We start from the raw sequence: 21,818 nt of genomic DNA, 5'->3' as shown, positions 1-21,818 counted from the left end.
TTTTTTATCTATCCTAAATTATAGTTCACCTTTCAATTAAAAAATATCGTCAACTTTTAAATTTTCTAAAATATCCTAATTTAATTAAACTTCATTATTAATAAATATATCCTATATTATTTAATACAATCAACTTTTTCACTAATAATTGTTTTGATATATGTCTTGAATGATGCAATATACCTTCATTATTACTATTATAATTAGTGTAAAAGTATATACTCCCTTTGAATTAGCTATTTTTGGGGGTATTTTTGAAATATTTTACTATAATATTGTATATGAAAAACTTTTACTATAGATATTTTTGAAATGTTTGATATATTGTATGGATGAGAACTTTTTTTGAATTTTTTTTGTTTGTGTATTACCGTAGTATTATATTTAAAAAACTTATTTTTGAAAAATAGGCTAATCCAAACGGAGCCATAGTGATTAGTGATACTTCTAATATTAATGTAAGTGTATTTTTTTTTTATAAAAAAGGCTAGATTTATTGTTCTAACAAAGTTAACTAATTTTTTTTAAACTGTGTGAGTAAAAACCAAAACTATCAAAGTCGGATGGAGGGAGTAAATAATTAGGCCCTTCGTCAAAATAATAATAATAATTTAGCTCCATTTGAATTGTAAGTTTTCAGAGCTATTATAGAAAAATATGTTGTAACGAAATGATGTATATGAAGTTGAAAGATAATTAAAACATATGTTGAGAGAATTTTTTTGCAAAAACTATCAATCCAAACAATTGAAAAAGCCTTCGGTGTGTTTGTAGAACATATCTCGAGGATATCCCTAAATCCCAATCTAGAAGTTGAGATAAAAAGTAACAAAGAATTGTTCTATTCTTTAATGAGCACGCCGCTGTTAGCTTCCTAAAAGCACTAAAAACTTCTTAAAAGCACATTTTAGTTTCTTGATATTCGAATTGATTGGCACCAAGTCACAAGAAAAGGAAGCAATGCTGGAGCTGCATTACGTTGAAAGTGCACAATTTTGAGAAAAGTGGTAATGGAGGAAACTTCTTAAACTCCTGAACGCTATACCTTTTTTTTTTTTTTTTTGGTTTATTATCACCATCTACACGTACTTCTATTTCTAATTTTACTTTAACCTATATTTGGGGGTGACCCAACAGGGTCACGGAGATTGAATCACCATCGGACCATACGGATACACTAAGCACCCATATGAATCTAAAAGAAGCCATTTTAAGTGGTAACTGTGATGGAAGGCAAGGTTTGAATGTTATAATTATTTGCATTTTTTTTTTGCCAAAATTTCAACAACTTTTTTCCGCAATGACAAATATAAAGTCACCTAAGCACAGATTATGTTTAAATTGAAAAGGGAATATTATTAATATTAAAAATTTTCTTTGGCATTAAAATACGAATTGTGACACCAACTGAAGCAAAAAATGAAGGGGAAAATTATGACAAGACCACTGAATAAGTTTTTGATTAATTAGACCATTTGATTAAAGGCATCACTGGCAAATACCAAAGTGTGATGCTATAAGTGCACTAAAAACTTTTATTAATGTAGTAATAGTGGAAAAAAATGCAAGTGAACCACGGTCTCAAAAGGAGAAGCAACAATATTTTGAAAAAAAAACAAGAAAAACAGGTGTTTTCTGTTTTCTGGTCAAGGTAAAGCATTTATAAATAGTGGAAAACTATTTAGGTGAACCGCGGTTTCAAAAGGAAAAGCAATAAGATTTTAAATGACCGGAAGCTGAAAAGGAAAAACCATAATTGTCATTTGTTTCCGGGTCGCAAATGAATAAGCAATTGTTGCACGATTGTAGTTCAAATCCTGTCCTCTGTACTGTGGGATGACAGTACGTGCACTTTTTCTTTATAAAGTCCTCTGCGCTTAACTGTTTGAGGTTTAAAATCATATTTTTTTATACATCGATTAGAGAAAATCTTTATACAAAAATATGGATTTTTCTAATAAGTGCCCAACCTAACATTCATTTGATTTATCATGTATATACATATACTAACAATTATTATCCTTTCTTGCATTTATATACTTTTCCTATTTAATCTCACTAACCCTCCCTTGTGTTTATTAGCTTTTTCTAATCAATCTTATATTTTTAAAAATATGACACCTAAAATATATTTTAACGAGTGCTCTATGGGCAACTGTTACATAGACCCTACAAATATATACACACTCATTTTCACATTTAGACGGCAAGACCCATGACTTCCCTATAATCACAGTAATACTTGTTGAGTTTTTGGAAGAAATCCATCTCATGTCCTACAAGTTTAGTTAACTTTCTATAGGAATCCTTTTTTTCCCTTTTTTTTTTAATGTTGCAATAATACTCATATTCTTCTTTTGTTTATCTTATGTATTAGTTTTTATGTTCAAGGATTTTTTTTAACAGCCAATTACAATGTCAAAATATTTGTAGCAACATAAATTTTTTTCAATAGAATGAAACAATTTTCATTGATTGCTAGAACTTCAATTGTGTTCGCTCAAAGATTTGTAGAAGTTAGGCACAAATGATGATGTAACTTAGAAAATATGGTATAAGAATTTTTAATACTTTCTTCTTGTCCACATTAATTTTTTCTTTTGTTATCTTAGAGATAAGGAATTGCTAACAATATTAGTAACCTGTAATCCACATGGTAGCTAAAGGTGTTAATATCTAATTTAAGAGTATGGTTTGTTCCCAATACAGAAGGCTATATATTAATTAGCCTTCCATTTCCAATTCAAAACTCATCAAAATATCATAACCTATAATTCAGTTTGAATAAAATAGTACCACTTATCATCAATTAGTGAACGCTGTCTAATAGTCATTTCCTTTGAAATTTAGTAATTTAAAATAAAAATGAAGTTAGCAAAGAAAAAGAGTAGGGAAACTTTGGAATTTTTTCCTAGACTTAAAAGTATCTGCTCCAAAAAGTAGTACATAAATCCCCTAAATTTTGCCCAGTTGTGATGTTTTTAGCTTAACCTAATTATATAGGTCTTCGCAATAGATGGAACCATATTTCCCTTCTCAAATTTTGATACAATATTTGTAGAAGATGGTACTGCGTATCTGCAGGGATAGTTTAAGTGCACAAAAGAAAATAAAAAGCATGCAAAGCATCTATGTGGGGAAGAAAGAAGAAGAACCATACCTAGACAAAAAGATTGAACTGCCTCTTTGCAGTTAACTGATCCAATTGCTTGATGTCAAAAGCTCATGCAATTAGCTGCTTCAAAACAAAGAGGAATCATCCTTAGATTGTTGTCATATTGGCATCCTTTTGGAAAGCTTAAATCTTGCAGAATACACGTTTATCTCTTTTATATTGGTCAATAACACGTTTGTCTCTTTGCCGACAATAACTTACTTTTGGCAAAATTTGTCATAAAGGTATCTCTAAATAAAATACAATTTCTTGCAATATATACTGAGTGTCCAATGCCATCCTTTCTGCACGATAAGATATTAAGCATTTGACTTCTTTGTGAATTTTTTTTCTTTTTTTCCAATTTAAAAGCATATATTTGTGATGCAATTGACTCAATTGATAAGGACCGGTAATTTCTAATAAAAAATTATGTATTCAAATCTGACTGTTAATGTGAAAGCTATATTGGTAAGCAATTTGTAAGAATTCTATAGGTGATAATCGAAATCGAACCCACCTAAACTTTCTTCTACTAAAAAGAAAAAGACAAAAAGTATTGCCGGCATAGATTTGCCGACGCCACCAGGTCTTCTAACTGGCTTTGGAGAAAAATTGACAACGGATGCGAAGGACTTCTGTGCTTCATTTATTATTTTTTTTCTTAGTTTTAACGAGTTTTTCGTAGCTTTGGCTTCCTCAAGACTACGTCAAAGAGTAAAGTTTTCTAATGTCTGAACTAGGGGTGGGCACGGGTCGGGTACCCGTCCCTAATACGTTTTGGCTGACCCGACCCTAAAATATCGGATCAGCCATTTTGCGACCCTAACCCGCTCATAATATTTTCGGGTACCCGCTATTCGGGTACCCGAAAAAAAGGGGCGGGTCATAGGGTACCCGCCCCTAAAAAAAAATTCCAATAAAAAATATTTTTCACTTAATAGCAACATATTTTTCAATAAAAAATGCTTTCTAATTAACATTGGTAGAGATATTATAATTAAAATCCATACGTCATCATTCTCACACATTTCATCCAATAATCAAACCGATCTCATAAATTTAGTACATATTAGAATTATAATATCTAATAGATAAAATAAAATTTTATGATAATTTTGAGTACATCACCATTCTCACGCATTTCATCCTTTTATGACATAACAAACACAAGGATAATAAGTATTTGGCAACTTTTCCAACTTCCTTAAGGATGTTATGGTACAAGACTGCATCCAAAATAAGTCGATTGTGGAATCAAGTCTGGAAAAGAATTGAACAGAGCTAATAATTTTTGAAGTATAATCAAAATAATCTTGAAAAATTTTCACCAACTTTCTTACATCTTTGGAATAGACCTTATTGCATTAAAGGTGATGAAAAAGAAAAATAAATTTCTTGCACTAAAATAAAGGAGACAAATTTAAGAGACACAATTGCAATAAAACAAATAAATAAATGAAAGACACAAATGGAATTGATGACAAGTAAACAAATTTTTGATTGAATTGATGAAAAATTTGCAAGAAAGATCGATGGAAGTAGAATAAAAATGAAAAAGGATGAACAATTTTTATGATAGAGTTTCACTAATTTTTCTTTGTTTTGTTCATTTTAGTTCAGGTTTCACCAAGAATATTCGTTTTTTTAAGACAAGATGAGGAGAGGCGGATCATATGAGATTAGAATATGAGGTTGTGAACCACTTTACTTACACTTAGGATTAAAAATTATATGATGAACCCTTATTTTTTTAATATTTATATAATATACCCTGCGGGTCAGGTACTCGCGGGTTTTTATTTTACTGATCCGTATCCGTATCCGTTTTTACGGGTACCCGATCCGCATCTGCCCCGCTAAGAAAAATCGGATCGGATATCCTATTTTTCGGATCAGATCGAATCGGATTTTTTGCCCACCCCTAGTCTGAACAAAGCTGCTTGCTAAATTTATTAATTGGCGCAATTGTGGCCTAACAAAATGGTAGCATTTGAAGTTCAGCATTTAATTACACCAAAGGGTAAAGTGAGATATAATATAACAAATTTAAATGCTGTACAATAATTTGGAATAAAATTCTCTATCATACTCTAAACACTTTTTCAACTACATTTTTGTTAACATACATCTAAAAAATACTATAGTAACTTACACAAGTCAAGACAGTTTTGATTTAGTAGTTAACGTTGAGATTTTAAAAATTAGATGTGTTGATTTAAATCCTCTGTTCTCTTCCCTGTTTCTTAAATCCTATCCTTCTCCTGCTATTAAAAATTTTTTTTTTTTTGATATAAAACATTTTTCAAGTAATCTTTGATCCATCCAAGCGGTATGGTTATTTTTCTACATCAGTTGCATTGTGATTTGTCTCGTAGTTAACCATGGCGCAAGCCTTCTAATTGAGACTTTAGTCAAAGAGAAAAGAAATCAATTCTACCCCGTTCATTTAAGTATGCTTGAATGGGAAGTCCTTGAAATTGATGCATATTAATCGATGTCATCTTACATGATTAATCTATTAATCACTCTCTGAATTTGATAACCTTTTTATAAACACATTTTTCATTTACAGTGCATACACATACATTTGTTGTACTCTTGGTATCTGAACACTTTTTCTACTTAATTTTACACTTTTGAAAAGCTAATAATTGGCCCTTAAGTCAATTCTTAGCCTGTCAAAAGGAAAAGCTTAGGCTGAAAGCATAAATTTAGATTTGAACCAATTATATATTTTTTTCCGAAGAAACCAATTATACTTATTTAGACATGGATCCAATCCCTAATGAGTTTGAAAAAAGAAGAATTATACATAAATCCACATGAGCATGCTGTCTAATTAACAGGCATCAATAGGCACTTTTTATGATGTGTGGTTAGAACTATAGATTTGAAATTATGCGCCAAGAGGTTTAGAAAAGAAAAGTAGATGGAATTCAGATATAACATAAACTTAATCAATAACCACTTTCAAATAGCAAAATCAACATTGAAGATTGTTGCATAGGAGAATTAAGAGTTGAAACAGTCTGGATTTATACCTCTATTACGCAAAATTAGATACTTATAAACTGATCAATGATATTCTTGAAAGTCTAAATTGGAAATGTGAATTTTGACCCCCAAAAAATATGATGAGTTGAGGTTACATTTGAATAAAACCCATGGTTTAATTGACTTGTCTAGTTGGGTGAGTACCTGTTGGGCACTCGTTAAAATGTATTTCGAGTGTTAAATTTTTTGGAAAGATAAGATTAATTTGAAGAAGTATATAAATATTAGGGAAAATAATAATTATTAGTATGTATATACATACATAATAGATTAAGTGAAATTTATATATGTTAATGAGTGCCTAATGGAGGATACACGTTAGAAAAACCCTTATTGAAGTCATTCTTGTATAGTTAGTTGAATGCAGTAAAACCAATTTTGGAAATCGTCGTCATGTGGAACAAGTAATTTATTATTGGAAGAAATCTGGGATGCATGCCGATAACTGAAAATCTGTTTAGGAATTAATTGTCCCTCAGCCTTAATTCTCCAGCTGTTCATGGCTTTTAGCCCGTCAAAAGGAGAATAAAATGTGGAGATTTGGGCCAGGTTTGGATTTTCACACCAGGCGGTGCTGGAAATGAAGTTATCTCTTTCAAAGTCAATGTACACTCTCAATCTCCTACGGATAATCCGTGTATAAACACGCCAAAGATTAGAACATTTTCTCATACTGTGTAGCACGAATGGCAGAACCTTATTTAGTGTGTGGTTTTTATGCCTAAAGAACTATTATACCTTATTTAGGAATGAGTTGGGTCGTACACGTGGAGACCTCTCACTTACACTGAAAAAAGGGAAAAAAATGAATCATATTCTATGAAGGGTTCATTTTGAGCTTAGAGCTTAAAATATCATTCTAGGCTTTTACTTGATCTCGATTTGGGCATGCTAGAAGTTCTTATGTGTTATAATGAGCTCTAAACATAATATTGAAAACCACCTACAAAAATAATAGTTATTTGGGTGCGTGTAACATGTATAAAAAGAATTTTAAACTTTAATTTAAAATCACTTGTTATTCATCCATAGCTAATAGTTTAAAACAATATTTACACTGATATTGTGACTAAGAGATCTTACAAATAAGGAATAATTCCAAAAATATCTTCTAATATTTTTGATTATACACTTAGCGCCCTTAATGTTTCCAAAATATCATTGTACCTCTTTTAGTATTGTAAAATAACTATGCTAGCTCTTTACACTAGCCCTCACTTAATAGTTAACTCATGTATCAAATAAATGGATATCAAAAAATTAAAGAAAACTAAACAAAAGTCACTTTATTCTCTTCCATCTTTGCCCAACATTCTTTCTCAGTCCTTTTTTGGATGAAGTGATTGTGGCATATTGAATTTTTCCTTTTGTGTGTGTGTGTGTGTATATATAGACACACACACCCAAATATTACAAATATATATGTGTGTATGTATATATATATTTTTGTGTATTTGTGTATATATATACACACACATACATATTTGTGATTTTGATAGTTTTGGTATTATTTCTTTGGTGATTTTAATATGATTTTTTGATGATTTTGTTGAACTTGAAAACTTAAGTCATGGATTGAAAAAAAAGAGGGTTCATAAGGGGTTAGTTTAGGCACATATATTTGGATTGGTGTTACTATAGTTGTAATTTTGTATAAGTACTAATTTTTAATTTTTATCTTTGACAGCTGTAATTTTGTAGTTACGATAGTTGTGATAGAGATGATGTTAAAAGTGATGGTGACTTTGATGGTAAATAAAATGGTGTAAGAATATCTTTCTTTTTTCTTTGGATTAATCTTTCCTACACTGACAGTGTATACACTATCAGCATTGGATGAATGACAACTATGCAAAATTTGAAATTGAAATTCAATTTTTGTACATATGTCATGAATCCAACGATGATAGTGTATACACCGTCAGTGTAGGAAAGATTTACTCTTTTTCTTTTTGTTTTCTTCATCTTAAGAAAAAGGAGTACGAGAGTAGTCTAGGGTTTTCATTTAAAACTTATGGTATTTTTAAGGTTTTGTTAGACAAGTAATAAAATCGAGGGAGGTAAGTAATAATTTTAAAACTTTAAAGTTATTAAGTAACATTATTAAAAACCTCAAAGAAGTCTATGTAATTATTCCTAAAATTTTTTTGAAAAAAGGTAGCAATTTCAAACAAGACAATGACACGTGCAGAGACTGTATGGGTGTCCGTTGATTTTTGGTCCTAATTGTACAGCGGCCCAAAAGTTTGATGGAAAAATTTCAAATGGGCGGCAACAACACAGCCGTCCAAGGCGCAGCCCATGACTGCCTGCTTCTTGAGAACTAGAAACTTTCAACCAACCGCATGATCCCTCGTAATCTTTGCCTTTTCATTTATTCTTTTCTAGGGTTTAGACTTTTCTTTAAACCAAACAAGAAGAATCAACTGCTCAAATTCGATTCAGGCAAGAAGTTCATAGTTATTAAATCCGATCCGGTGAAGAACCCGATTGAGGGATTAGGTCAATGGGTCACTGGTTCAACCAGTGAATCACTGATTGAAATTCACTTGTTGAACTGATGAGCATTAATTTAATATTTATAAATATAAAATAGTAACTTTAATATACATAAAATATATAATAAAATGCTTTTATATACTAATTATTGTACTTAGAGAAATATATAATGAATATATAGATATTAATAGAAAATTTTATTTTATTTTATCGTACTTTTACATAAATAAATAATAGAGTCAAGTATAAAATAAAATTATATCACTTGTTTTAAAAAATATAGCATTATTTTGCCACCATCTTAAAAAAACCCTAGCAAATCGAAGCTCACTCTTTTTTAATCCTCGCGGTTCCTCTAACTCTCTAGATTGACTACGGCTAACTACTTACTATATATATATATATATATATATATATATCTTTAGTCATATTTCTCAAAACCCAGCATATTGATTTTCCAACTTTGCCCCAAGAATTTTCTATTCATCAATCTTAAACAGCTGGAAGACAAGTATTTCTCAAACTTTAATCTCTTCTTTGCAGTTGATTTCGAGTTATGATATCCAAAGCATGCAAGCATAACCCCACCTTTTTCGCCCTTCTAACAGGGGAGATGAAATTTAAAAAGTGAGAAAGGAAGATTTGAACCCACGACTTGTAATGTTTGGGATTTCAATAATAGCAACCTCTTCCTTCTATTTTCTTGATAGATATACTAATCTCACTTGGAAAGAAAGGGGACTGTAAGAACTTGAACTCCTAATTAACCTCAGTACAAAGTATGTACAATGAACTATAGGCAATTGCCACTCAGATATGATGCTAAACTGAGTCACTAAAGTCACATTCAAGACCGGACATTTGTTCAAAGGATAAAATTGGTCCTCAGAATAAAGCAAACACGTTTTCTCTTATTTCACATTTATTTGTGTATGATCAAATGAAAAAGCACCAAGAAAAGAGGAATGGTATATACTTGCCTTGTCACTTCCACAGATGCAAACGTTCTTTCTCAATACTTTGGCTCGATAGTCAGAATCTTTCCGCCGAAAGCCATGAATTCTGGAAGAATACAACCCGGAGTTGATAAGCACTTTTGGCATTAACTCCAGAAATGGACTAAAGTCGTATAACAGAAGATGAAAATGGTTAAGGAAAGTGTAGATGAACTTTCAGGTAATTTATCTTCGTCTGTGAACCTGAAGTTTCCAATAGTTTTTCCTTTGATTTGAAGACTGGATTGCTTCCAGTAGGTGCATCTCTCTCTGTCACTGGGTTTTAAAGCTTCCAAGCTATGAAGGGAACAGTTGGTGTGATGGTGTTGGCTTTGTTTTATATTTAGGTGGAAAAGAAGAGAGGGAGGTGTCATCGTATCCATCAATGGTACTCAAATTCAGAGTAATTTAGACTCCATTTGGTATCCGTGTCTTTCCTAGAACGATTAGATACCGAAAAATAATCTAAAATAACAAAGCCACGGACCAATTATCAGATCATTTTGGAAGCCACAAGCAGGATTGAACATAAGCCCAAGATTCATAGTATTGCACATTAAAAGAAAAATAACAAGCAAAGGTAGTTATTTTAATAGGATTATACTTCACGTATAATTCTTTGAAAGTTTTCTTCCAAAAACTTAATTGGGCGTACGAGTTTTCGCTTCTAAACGAGCACAATTTTCGTCTAATGAACGGGTACATGTGGATCGTGTCTCACAATAATGTGGATCTTACGATGGTTATCCTAACCAACCCTTTCCATACGGTAGGTCACGTCAATTGATGGCTTGGAAAATTTTTACACAATATAGACTGAAAATGGAAACGATGTTGATGGATGTGTTTTAATTCTATGCGCCTGAAAAGCTTACTGGTAAATTTCAAGGAAGATACCAAGGCGACTCGACAAAAAAGCACATAGTGATGTCTTAACTTAAAGCTTCCCCAGTACTATAAAAAGACTGAGAAACGATGACCATAGAAAGCCTTGTCAGATTTGGGACGGATACCTGACGCGTGTAAAATAAAAAAGTGATTAAAAAATATATCGACGATGTAATCAAATAAATTTTGATAAATAAACAAGTGATTAGTGAATTATTTATCAAAATTTATTTGATTGTACCGTTAACACATTTTTAATAACTTTTATTTCACACATCATATAAAAAAGGTGCTACAATATTTTTTTCCCAAAAATTATCCTAAAAAATCCACTATCCAAACTATCCGAACAGACTAAATTATTATTGTACTATGATTAAACGAAATATTTTGTTTATGTACACTAACGTTTATATGGAACAATATATTTTGTTACCTTGAGTCCTACAACAAAAACAACAATGGTAAGTTAATTGCTAAACCATCCTTCAATTGCACTTGCTCTGACCTATTTGATTATTTTCTTGTTAGTGAATTCATGAGTATGTTAGTTTGGTGCAAGTGTAGCCAAGGAAATCTCCTAATAAAAGCCCTAGAGGGAATTATAAGGGTGATAAGATTGGATTTGTAGCTTTGCCCTCTACTCTCATTTTGATGGGGTAAATTTATTGGATTGCAGGAGATGAGATAACTAATCACGTGAACGACAAGCATATGAAATAGAACTCCAGAACGCTTCTTCGTCATTTGTCTATGTATAGCTAGCCCTACTATTAATTATTTGAGAAAACTCTGTAACGCTTATGCCTCTTCATTTTTTCAGCTCACTTTCTATTAGTTATCGAAACTACATCCCTGAGCACCATACAAATAATTGAGAGAGAGATATGAACGATTGTAAGCACAATTGTTCCCAAATGATATAATACCATGTAAACGTATTGTAATTTGTGATTAACTTCTCCTATACCTTTACAACGAATTCAGTTCATGTAAGTTTCATATATAATAATTATGTGTTCGTTATGAGGTTATGTAAATAGTTAATAATAATAAATTATAACTTATTAATAAGATGTTATATTATTCAGGACCAACTGTAGTCACAGTTGTTCCTGTCTCTTTTTCCAAATACAGTTAATGATTTCTGACCAGACGTCCAGAGCCACTGAGCCACTTTCCTGTAGTTGAGAAGTCAAGATCAAAGTGCAGAAGGAAATTTCTCGGAAAGTGCATGGAGACTTGCTGCATTGTCAATGCTCTCCCTCAACAACAATTTTTTTAATTAGAGCGATTTAACCAGACAAAAAAGGACATAAGGTAGAATCATATTGTCATGCCAAATCATCAGAAAAAAGATGATACCTCGGAGTTTATTACTAAACTTACAGGTATGTATAAAAGAATAGTGCCTATGTATCTATGACTGGACAATAGTCTTGTGGGCAGTTGCCTCCAGTATTGTTTGCACGATAAATTTTAATATTTATGAAAGTCAGCATTCAGTCCATAACTATTTCATTTTGCACGAGTTTTGGGTTAAGAACAAATATATAGACAGCTAACTCGTGATTTCTCATTGTTTTGATCTTTCTTCAGTGCTTACTGGTGTAATGCTGGAATTCCAAACTGATGTTCACGAATCGTGATGCTCCATGCGCGGTGCTATTCTTGAGTGCTGTTCTGCATGCGCCGTGCCGTGGAAAAACCAAGTCATGACATGTGAAGTGATCAGCATGTCGTCGCTTACGCATGTGTTTAGCTGCCCCACGCGTGGTGTGATGCGCTGGAATCTTGTGTACTTATTCTGCTCACTCCCTCGACTTGTTTTGTATTACTATTTCTCCTTCATAAACATTCTATTTTAATTAATCAACAACTGCTTATTATTTGAAATCTTCTGTCCTACTTTTTATTCTGCTCCCTGTCGCACTCTTGCTCTATATTATCATTTCTTCTCAACGAACATCCTATTTTAATTAATCAATAGTTTTTTGAACTGTCGTTGGCCACCACAGAAGACTTAAGCCCTCGTGGGACATTATTATTTTTCTCAAAGGAGCTGTTGGGGCTTGACCAACTGCAGTTGTTGATGGTACCAAAAATAGCAATAAATAATCCCATAGCAGCTTACAAAATAACACCCAAATGCATCACAAAGTCATATGATTAAATAGCTAAACATTAGATAGAATGACAATATTAAAATGAAGTTGATAATTTTCTTAATTTCTTTTACATGATTCAACCAATAGTTGTACTTCTTACTCCCAAGCAAGCATAATTATTCTTGCAATCGGTAACTAAAATGAAAAGTACAATAGTAGACATTCTTAAAAAATACAATTGGAACACTTGATAGAGTTTGGAGGATTGGAGAAGATTTTATTTTCGTTAATAAACTACAAAAATACAAAAGTTGGTTCTCATTTTAGGTGGTGCACAAGTAATATATAACTACGTTGCCTAATACCTATAGTCTTTTGAATGTGATGTAATACAAATAAAATTCTAATGGGATTCTTTTTCCTTTTATCTCTAGCTTCCTCTTTGTTTAATTTTCTTTTATTATTAGTTGCTATTTTTTGCACTGCATTGACACTATATAATAGGAGAAAGACAGTTGAGTAGTTACAGGTTTTTTATATACAGAGGATGAAGGGGCATGAGATATAACCATTACGTACATTTAAAGGGGCAAGCGTTGTATAATTTTAGTAAAATGTTCAGAAAAGCTTATATGAATCTATATAGGTTGAATAAAATCTCTCCCGCTAATATTCTGTCCTTGAATTGGTACTCAAGTATATTAACCACTCAAGACAGGTTGAAATATTTATCCATATTCATCAACTTAAAAATTAAAAAAAAAATCTCCAAGAATTTGCAATAGAATTGCAATTTGCTACTCTTAACTTTCAAAGAAACTCTCCTAACCTTAATGTCAATCTAACGAAATATGAATTCTATCAGTTTTTTTGAGTTTAATGACCAATTTGTCCATGATTAAGAAGTTTAACCTATTTCTTGAGTCATTTTTGTAGATGAGATATTCAAATTTCTTATGTATATTAATATGATAATTAACCATAAAACTCATCGTCTAGAAGAATAGATGTTTTACTAGTGAGAGTTGAGATTTTTGACTTACTTAATTGAGAGAGTTTTTTTTTACTTATCCGAGAGAATTTTTTTCCCTTTTGCTAATGAATTTGGTTCAATAGGCAAAAATCATTATATCATTTATCTGCTTAGAAATTTTTTTTTAGGGCAAGATTTTTAATGAAGCATACGTTTTGTCGTGGAATATAACGGTCAATCACTTTTTGGACATGGATAACTTGGTCATTAGACTCCTAAAGTTTGCCGCATCTATGTTCTGCTAGATTAACCTTGACTCAAGGGTCAAAATGCAAATTACAACTAGGTGCAAGTTCAGGGATTTAATGCATTTAAACCAAAACAAAACACTGTAGATTGTGGACTAAATTTTGTAACAATCACATCAACTGAAGATAAAGTGGACAAGCATCTAAGTATGCTAGTCCCAAGTCTCCCTCCAATGCTGTTTTATTTTGCTTTGTGCTTTTCTAAAGATGCTAAAACTATGCTTTCTTGTCATTGACTCTATTGCCCTCAGTTGTTTCTGACACTTTGCCGCCTGAACTATAGGAGTAATCACACTTTACCCACTCGAAAAAAATAAGGACAATTTCAGAAAACTTTGCTGAGGTTTTCTACTATTTCACTTAGGACCATCAAAGTTTTAAAAACTACACTTACCTCCCTTGATTTGATACTTTTGATAACCAAAACTTAATATAGGGTAAAAAATTTAATGAATACCCTAAAATGTCTTTATCTTATGAAGTTTAATTTATTATTCTAGATGATTGTAAAGTAATTTGGCACAATTACGAAGAAATGAGTCTCAAGTTTTAAATGCTAATATTTGTTGTTTGATAATAACTATAATAATAAATCTATCACTATAATAGGCAACTTTTTATTGTACTTTATCAGAGACATAGATTCTTTTTAAGTTCGATAATAAAGTATCATTTCAATTTTTTTAAAGTTTGTGGGCTAGTTGAGTGGTGGAACTACCATCGTTTGGTAGTGACCTTGTTTTTAGGTTATTGTTGATTTATTCTTGATTTTGATATAAAAAGAGAGTTACAAAAAGTTAGATGATATTAAAAGTTATCAAAAAAATATTACTAGTTTGATGTTTAATATGGATAGAGATTAGGGACAACATTGATAGTTCTTCAATTTTTCTGGTGAAATATAAGAGAAATGAATAAGGAGGAAAAAGGAAAAAAATTATAAAATCCATCCTTTGTGTAAATAGGAGTTTCAATAGAATGTTAAGGCTAGTATTGCCATTTTAGATGAACAACATAGGTAGTTGTGATTTTTGAAATTTCAAGGGTTTTAAGTGAAATTGTTAAAAACTTCAAGGGCAATTTCTGAAATTATCGCAAAAAAAGCACTTTGCCCTTATCCTAGTAAATGACAGGCCTTCAAAACCTGTAAAAAAAAAATTTCTTCCAACTTTGCCCTTAGTATTATTCACACTTTATTCCTTCCTTCAGCCGCCAAAAAAAAGAAAGTACACTTTGTTTAATAATTATCAATTCTTTATATAATATATTGAACCAGTATGAAAGTTGTAATATAATTTTAATATATAAAACTAACATATTTTATGCTAAAACATATTATTGATGAAAAGTATCATGTATACAGTTCTTCAAAATAAACTTTCTATACAATGTAATTTTGTAAATTTTTTATTCAAGATAGAATTAAAAACATTTACAGTTAAAGATATACTCTAAATAATTTCTTATGCCATAATATCTTTTGAAATATTTAAAATTAACTTTAAAATCTTTAACCTCAAAGAATAAAAAAAATGAGTAATGTAAGAATTTAATAAATTTGATTTTGACAAAACATTATCAACAAAAAATTTAAAAGCACTTATCAAAACTAAGTATCAAAAGATAATGTCCAATATAAGTTTGAACATTAAAAAAGAACAAGTATGTGTTTTTAATTAATTAACACTAAAATATATGAGCATGTTTTAAAATTATAATATTTGCTCTAAGAGTAGAAAAAGGTATACGCATTTTGTTGATATCAAATTTATTAAATTTTTATATAAATTATTTTTTAAATTTTTTGAGTTTAAAGATATAAAAAAGTTAATTTTGCATATTTTAAAAGATATTATGGCACACGAGATTGTTTATAGTATGGAAGTTTCTAACTCTATCTTGAAAGAAAACTTACGAAACTACATTGTAAGGAAATGTTTACAATAAAGTTATGATTATATAGAAACCAACGGATGTTAGTGCAAGTGGAAGGGGTTTGCATCCCTTAATTATGAGGTATTAGGTTTAAAACCCATGGGAATGAAAAGAACAACATTGAAAAAGTTTTATCCTGTAAGGGGTTCGACTCGGCTTGAACAAAATTAGTCACAGATCATAAAACGTGGGTACAAGTGGTTTATACCAAAAAAAAATGATTATATAGAAAATTTATTTTAAAGAACTATATATTTTGGGGCAATATTTTTGATAAGAAGGGAAGAAGTATTGTAAAAGGTTCAATAATATTTCATTATTATCCCATGAAATGAAAATAAAGTCAAGATTAAAAGGAAGAGGGAGAAAAGGTTGCATATTATTTTTCTTAAATTGAAAAGGTAAAGTGTAAAAATAAAATTATTACTATCATCGTCTAACTATGAAATTCTGTGAACCTCGCATCCTTGAACATCCAAACAACGTGACTCTGTGTTCCCTGATTTCATCAGGAATGAATCAATAAGGTGATTGATTGTTGTTAATATGGCAAGTATTCTAAAATATGACCAAAATTAAACATAGTAAGAATGTAAATTAAGGATAACAAAGTGGGTAATAGATTGTTGCTAAAAAAAGTGCTACACCTAAAACTTGAAAAAGTTTAGGATTAATTATTGCTAACAAAAATAAAAAAATTTGAATCTGACCAAATAAATTAAGGTAATATATACACATGGCAGAAACATAGGACGTCCATGACAGGACATGAGAATAACTAATTTAGTAACCTACCACATAGGAAACCCAACATCGTTTTGTTGGAGTTTTTGGCCAAAACACTCTACTTCTCGGTAAATAATTTCAAAGTAATACTCTTTCAGTTTTTATTTCCTTGTTAATCTATTTATTGCCACATAGGATCCCCGTTAAAAGGAAAGAATCACTTAATTATTTTCTTCCTTATATTACATGTTTTTTTTCATTTCTATTTGGTGCCCTGTAGGCATACTACAGGCAAACCAAAAAAGGAAAGTAAATCAATATTAATTAATGCTTCAAATTATCAACTATCCTTTGAATTGCAATAATTTTGTAGAAGAAATTTACCCTTACATGGAAACAATAACACCCGACCCACTATTGTGTGCTCTTATGGCGTTATCGAACCAGATAGCAAACTTATGTTACATATATATCCTATCCTCTACTTATGTCTCGCTTTTATTCTTTTGCTACCATTATTCCTCCCTAGCATTATTTTTGATTGTTAGATCACAAGTTTATTCTTTATTTGTTGTTACATGCAATTTCATACTGGTGAACTCTTGATTTTATAAATTTCAAGAAATTTTAGAAAATTGATTGTATGACACACTAGTAAGTATTTCAAGATAATGATCATAGTTTAATATGAACTACAAAAATGCCATTTTAAAGGAAAAGAAAATTGAAAAAAATTCTTGCATTTTTTGACCCATCACAGAGAATTTAAGCAAGTCATAATTAGTACTAGAATTAATACCAAGGTTAGTTAATAGTCGATATTTGAAAAAGTAATCATTGTGCATTCTAAAAGTGAAAAATCATGAATTAACATAATAGATCTCTTAAGATTTTCAGTTTGTCTATATGGATCTTCACTGTACAGATGGCAAGAAAATTTTTTTAGTTGCTTGTCGCGCCCTATTTTTTACGACAAAAAGGTTTTTGCAAAAAATGTGTTTTTCATTTAAAAAAAAAAGTGAAAAAGGGTCTAAAATGAAACTTTAAAGAATGCGACAGTTTGAGCCCAAAATTTAGTCTAAAAAGGATTTTTAAGAAAATAGGAGTCACCACTTGGTATTAAATTCAAACGTACTAAGTCACATAAAAATTTTTTTGACCAAAAATAAAAATGAAATAAATTTTTTTTTGACAACTTTAGGTCTTTGAAAATAAGAAAAATTGAGTTCGAGAGTCATAGTTGAAGAAAGGGAAGGCAAATGTTCGATCAGATCAAACTTAAGGCACTCTTTTAACATAGTCTAAGCTAGTTGCGAGATTTAATAAAAATTTTTCTTAATCTAACCCTTAAACGTATCACACTTGGATGTTTCCTTATGAATGCAAAACTAAACTTAAAAAAAATATTGGGTAAAATACATAAAACCCCCATGTGGTTAAGGAAATTGACACGAAACCTCCTCATTGTTTAGAAACACCCACTTAACCCCCCTGTGCTTTGGACTTTTTTGGATTTTACCTGTTGACCGGCTGGGAAGCTAGCGAGTGATATTGACGCGACTTAATGGTAACTTGTGGCTAGAAGAAACTTGTTTCATTCCAATTTTGCTCTCCATGTCTCTTACAAATGAAACCCACCATAATTGTTGTTCTGCAAATGAGAAAATTCGACAGAGAGATGCAAAACGAAGACCCAAAAACGTAAAGAGTAACGCAGCTTTTGATGGAAAAAAAAGAGCTTTGGAAGGGCTAAATCAGCTATCATTTCAAGGGAGAACCAAAAAATATCAAGCTCCCAAAATTTTGGCGGTGGATCGAGGAACCTAAGGTACCAAAATCGGCGATATTTCTGCAACAATAAAGCAAAGATTAAGGTAGTAGAATCTGAAAAACCATCAAAAGGTATGTTGTATTATGTATGTGAAACTGGTGCTTGTTCATTTTGGGCATGCTGTAACCCAATTAGTAAAGAGGGAGGCACTAATGAATCATCCTGCCAAAGTCCATACGTGGAAGGGGTTTCACCAATTGGACCTGCAACAGCGGAAAGATTTATCATGTCTAGGCAAGGAATGGTAAGTAATAACTATAACATCATTATGGGATTACAATCGAAGATTCACAATGTCGAAGCAACGATGGGGCTGATGAAGATGATGATGATGCTGACTGTACTTGTGTCTCTTTTGTCACTGGTCGTTATATGTATGAGATGAAGTTTGGGCAAAATTTGTAATGTAAAAGTAGTGTAATAGAATCTGGAGTTGGGACAAATTGCAATGCAAAAATCACATCCTGGTTTCAATCTGGAGTTGATTTTCATGTTTCAATTATAAATGAGCGAATGAAGCTGCTTTTGTTGAAGACATTGAAAAAACCTGCTTTTATTCAGGACATTGAAAAGACCCTGAAATACCCATTTAAATGCAATGAAGTTGTTAGATTAAGTCATCAGATGCAAAGATATAACCAACAATTATTATTCAGGACACTTGACAGATTTAATCATCTTCAGCAAAGATATGGCCAGTAATATTGCCATCCATATTACCACAACTAGATATGATAAATCATAAAAAATGTGGCTAGAAATATTGCCATTCATAAACACAAAAACGTGACATATTACCACAATCATACCCCATTGGTATCCTACCACAACATGGCCAAAAGGTTCACCAGCATAGCAATACAGTCACAAATGCCACAGTTAACCAAAACATAGCCATCAAATCTGAGTACAATACCACAATGGCATCAGTCAACCAAAAGATAGCCACAATCAACCAAAACATAGCCAAAAAATCTGAGTACAATATCCATGAGAGTATCAGTCAACCAAAAGACAGCCAAAAATCTGAATACAATGAAAAATATTGCAACATCCATACCATAATGGTATCAGTACATTCAACCAATAAAATCGATATATTCTACTTGGCATAACCAGTACATTCAAACAATAAAATCGAAAAAATAGCAGTTCATTTTCTTGATCTCTTGGAGCCACAATGTTGCAGCCTTGACATCCTTGCAGTTGCAGCTGGTTGCTTTCTTTTTGAGGATCTACTTTGCTGGCTTTCTTGGTTAGCACCACTTATAGGCTGATTTGGCTCCTGTATATAAGTTCTCATGGTTAGTATGTATGTAAGTATATTCCAGCACCCAAAAATAGATAATTACTTTTTAGTACCTATGAAAGTGTAGTAGCAGTAGTACTTGAGACACTAGCCTGAGATACAGAAGCTACGGATGTTGCATTTGAAGCTGTTGGACCAACTTTAGGTGCCTACAGTTCAAATCGAAATTAATGAGTGTATAAGTACCAACAAAACACACTAAACCATAATGATAGTAGAATGTAAAATGTTACATTACTTTGTAAAGTTTAGACTTAGGGTGAATCGCTGATTTGCAAGTTCGTATGTTATGTCTAGATTTCAAACATCTCCGACAGTAAACTCCAAGACCTTTCCTACTTGCTTTTTGCTGATTTGTAGGCTCTTCTGGACCCTTCTTCCTCTGATTTTTTGGCCTACCAAGCTGTTTTTTCACCAATGGTGGGTTCAAATATTGCATTTTGCTATCTACCCAGAACTGCTTCGAAGGAACGGAACCAATTGTGAAGTTGTAGGCCCTTAAATATACCTCCCTATGGTAACAAGCATCAACATAGTCCTCAAATTTCAACTTTCTACTCTGAATGCAGGCAACCACATGCACGCAAGGAATGCCACTAAGCTGAAAATGACCACAGGTACATGTTTTCATCTCCAAATTGACAACATTTGTCCTTTTATAGCCATCAACTTCCAAATTCCCATTTCCTCCATAAACCGCAACACAATTTCTTGCCTTTATCTTAAGCTTCTCCAACTTCTCATAAATGTTTGGACATAAAGTGCCACTATGTTTCAGCATGCCCTCTCGTTTGGTTAGCAACCTTTGCATTAATCTCCTCCGAATCCACTCCAGCATTGTAATTATTGGCTCCCCTCTAGCTTTTAGAATGTAATTATTCCATGACTCACTCATGTTGTTAACGCAAGTGTCATTCCTACAAACTATACTAAAATGAGCACTGGACCATAATTTTGGAGGCAACCGTTTGAACCATTCCGCAGCTGTTAGCTTGTCACCTTCCTGTCGGTCAGCCCTTGCAAGATTTGCTAGGGCAGTTTCATGCTCCGGCATGTTTGCTGCTGCAGCAACTTTCCAAAACATGTCTCTAAGGTCTTGATTCTTGAATCTTTGTTTGAAGTTCTTGAACATATGTTTCAAACAGAATCTGTGCTCCGATTCAGGAAACAATTCTTCAATTGCATAGACAAGACTCTTTTGCCTATCCGAAATGAAAGTGTAAGCCATTCTTTTGTTTCCTCTTCCCATTTGGCTAATTAATTCCCGCAAAAACCAACTCCAACTATCGTAATTCTCTACCTCAACAACAGCAAAGGAAATAGGGAACATATTTTCATTGGCATCCCTACCCAAGGCTGTAAGTAGCTGACCTCAAAAGGGACTCTTGAGAAAGCAGCCATCTAATCCTATGATAGGTCTACATCCTTCTAGGAAACCATTTTTCAAAGCACCTAAACCATAATATATCCTCTGAAATGTAGCTCTTTCCTCAACATTTCGCCTATCAATTTGCAACGAAATATGACTATCAGGATTGAAATTTTTAACAGTAGCTACATAATCCCGAAGTTTGTGGCATTGCTCCATGTCATTGCCCCTAAGTGCCTCTAATGCTTTTTGCTTTGTTCTGGCAGCTTTTTTTTGACTAATGTCTAGCATAAATAATCTTCTTGTCTCATTCACTATGCCAGGAATATTACATCCAGAATCATCCCTCACTTTAGCTTGAAATTTATTACTCAGATATGTTGAAGTGGCATGTCGATTGCTGTAATCCCTGCCACAATGGTGCTCTCCCTTAAGAGTTTTGATCATAAATGTCTTTGTTTTCTGGATTCTGCTTGCATGAATCCTCCAACTGCACCCCTTTGCACATTTAGCTGTTATTCGAGAGCCTTCATTTCTGATGTAGTTGTGCTCATATCCCTATCTAATTTCCCATTTAACCAAGGCCTCTCTAAACTTATAGAAGTTAGTAAATTTATGGCCAACCTTTAGTTCAAAGTGCTCTTTCCTAAACTCTTCATCCGCATT

General features: G+C 32.0%; 2 protein-coding genes across 5 annotated transcripts in view; both read right to left on the bottom strand.

Moving 5' to 3' along the window:
* LOC113694620 (calcium-transporting ATPase 10, plasma membrane-type) overlaps positions 1-10,014 on the bottom strand; it is a 41,133-nt gene extending 31,119 nt beyond the window's left edge. For 2 of the 4 annotated variants that reach the window (XM_072055814.1, XM_072055817.1), the window contains exons 1-2: positions 9,691-9,798; positions 3,161-3,235 (exon numbers count right to left, since the gene is read on the bottom strand). The gene's annotated coding sequence lies outside the window, so the exon portion shown is untranslated. Of the gene's footprint in view, positions 1-3,160; positions 3,236-9,690 lie in introns of all 4 variants that reach the window. The other 2 variants (XM_072055815.1, XM_072055816.1) reach the window with 2 other exon arrangements.
* A 9,613-nt stretch (positions 10,015-19,627) lies between these two features.
* LOC140009923 (uncharacterized) lies at positions 19,628-21,599 on the bottom strand. The gene is made up of 4 exons (XM_072056265.1): positions 21,221-21,599; positions 20,022-21,139; positions 19,876-19,932; positions 19,628-19,759 (listed from the first exon to the last, which is right to left on the bottom strand). The coding sequence occupies exons 1-4, from the start codon at positions 21,597-21,599 to the stop codon at positions 19,628-19,630; spliced, it is 1,686 nt and encodes a 561-aa protein (XP_071912366.1).
* Between the last annotated feature and the right edge of the window lie 219 nt (positions 21,600-21,818).

This window comes from Coffea arabica, chromosome 6e, assembly GCF_036785885.1.
Source record: "Coffea arabica cultivar ET-39 chromosome 6e, Coffea Arabica ET-39 HiFi, whole genome shotgun sequence".
Lineage (NCBI taxonomy): Eukaryota > Viridiplantae > Streptophyta > Magnoliopsida > Gentianales > Rubiaceae > Coffea > Coffea arabica.
This window is presented reverse-complemented; position numbering and strand designations above follow the sequence as displayed.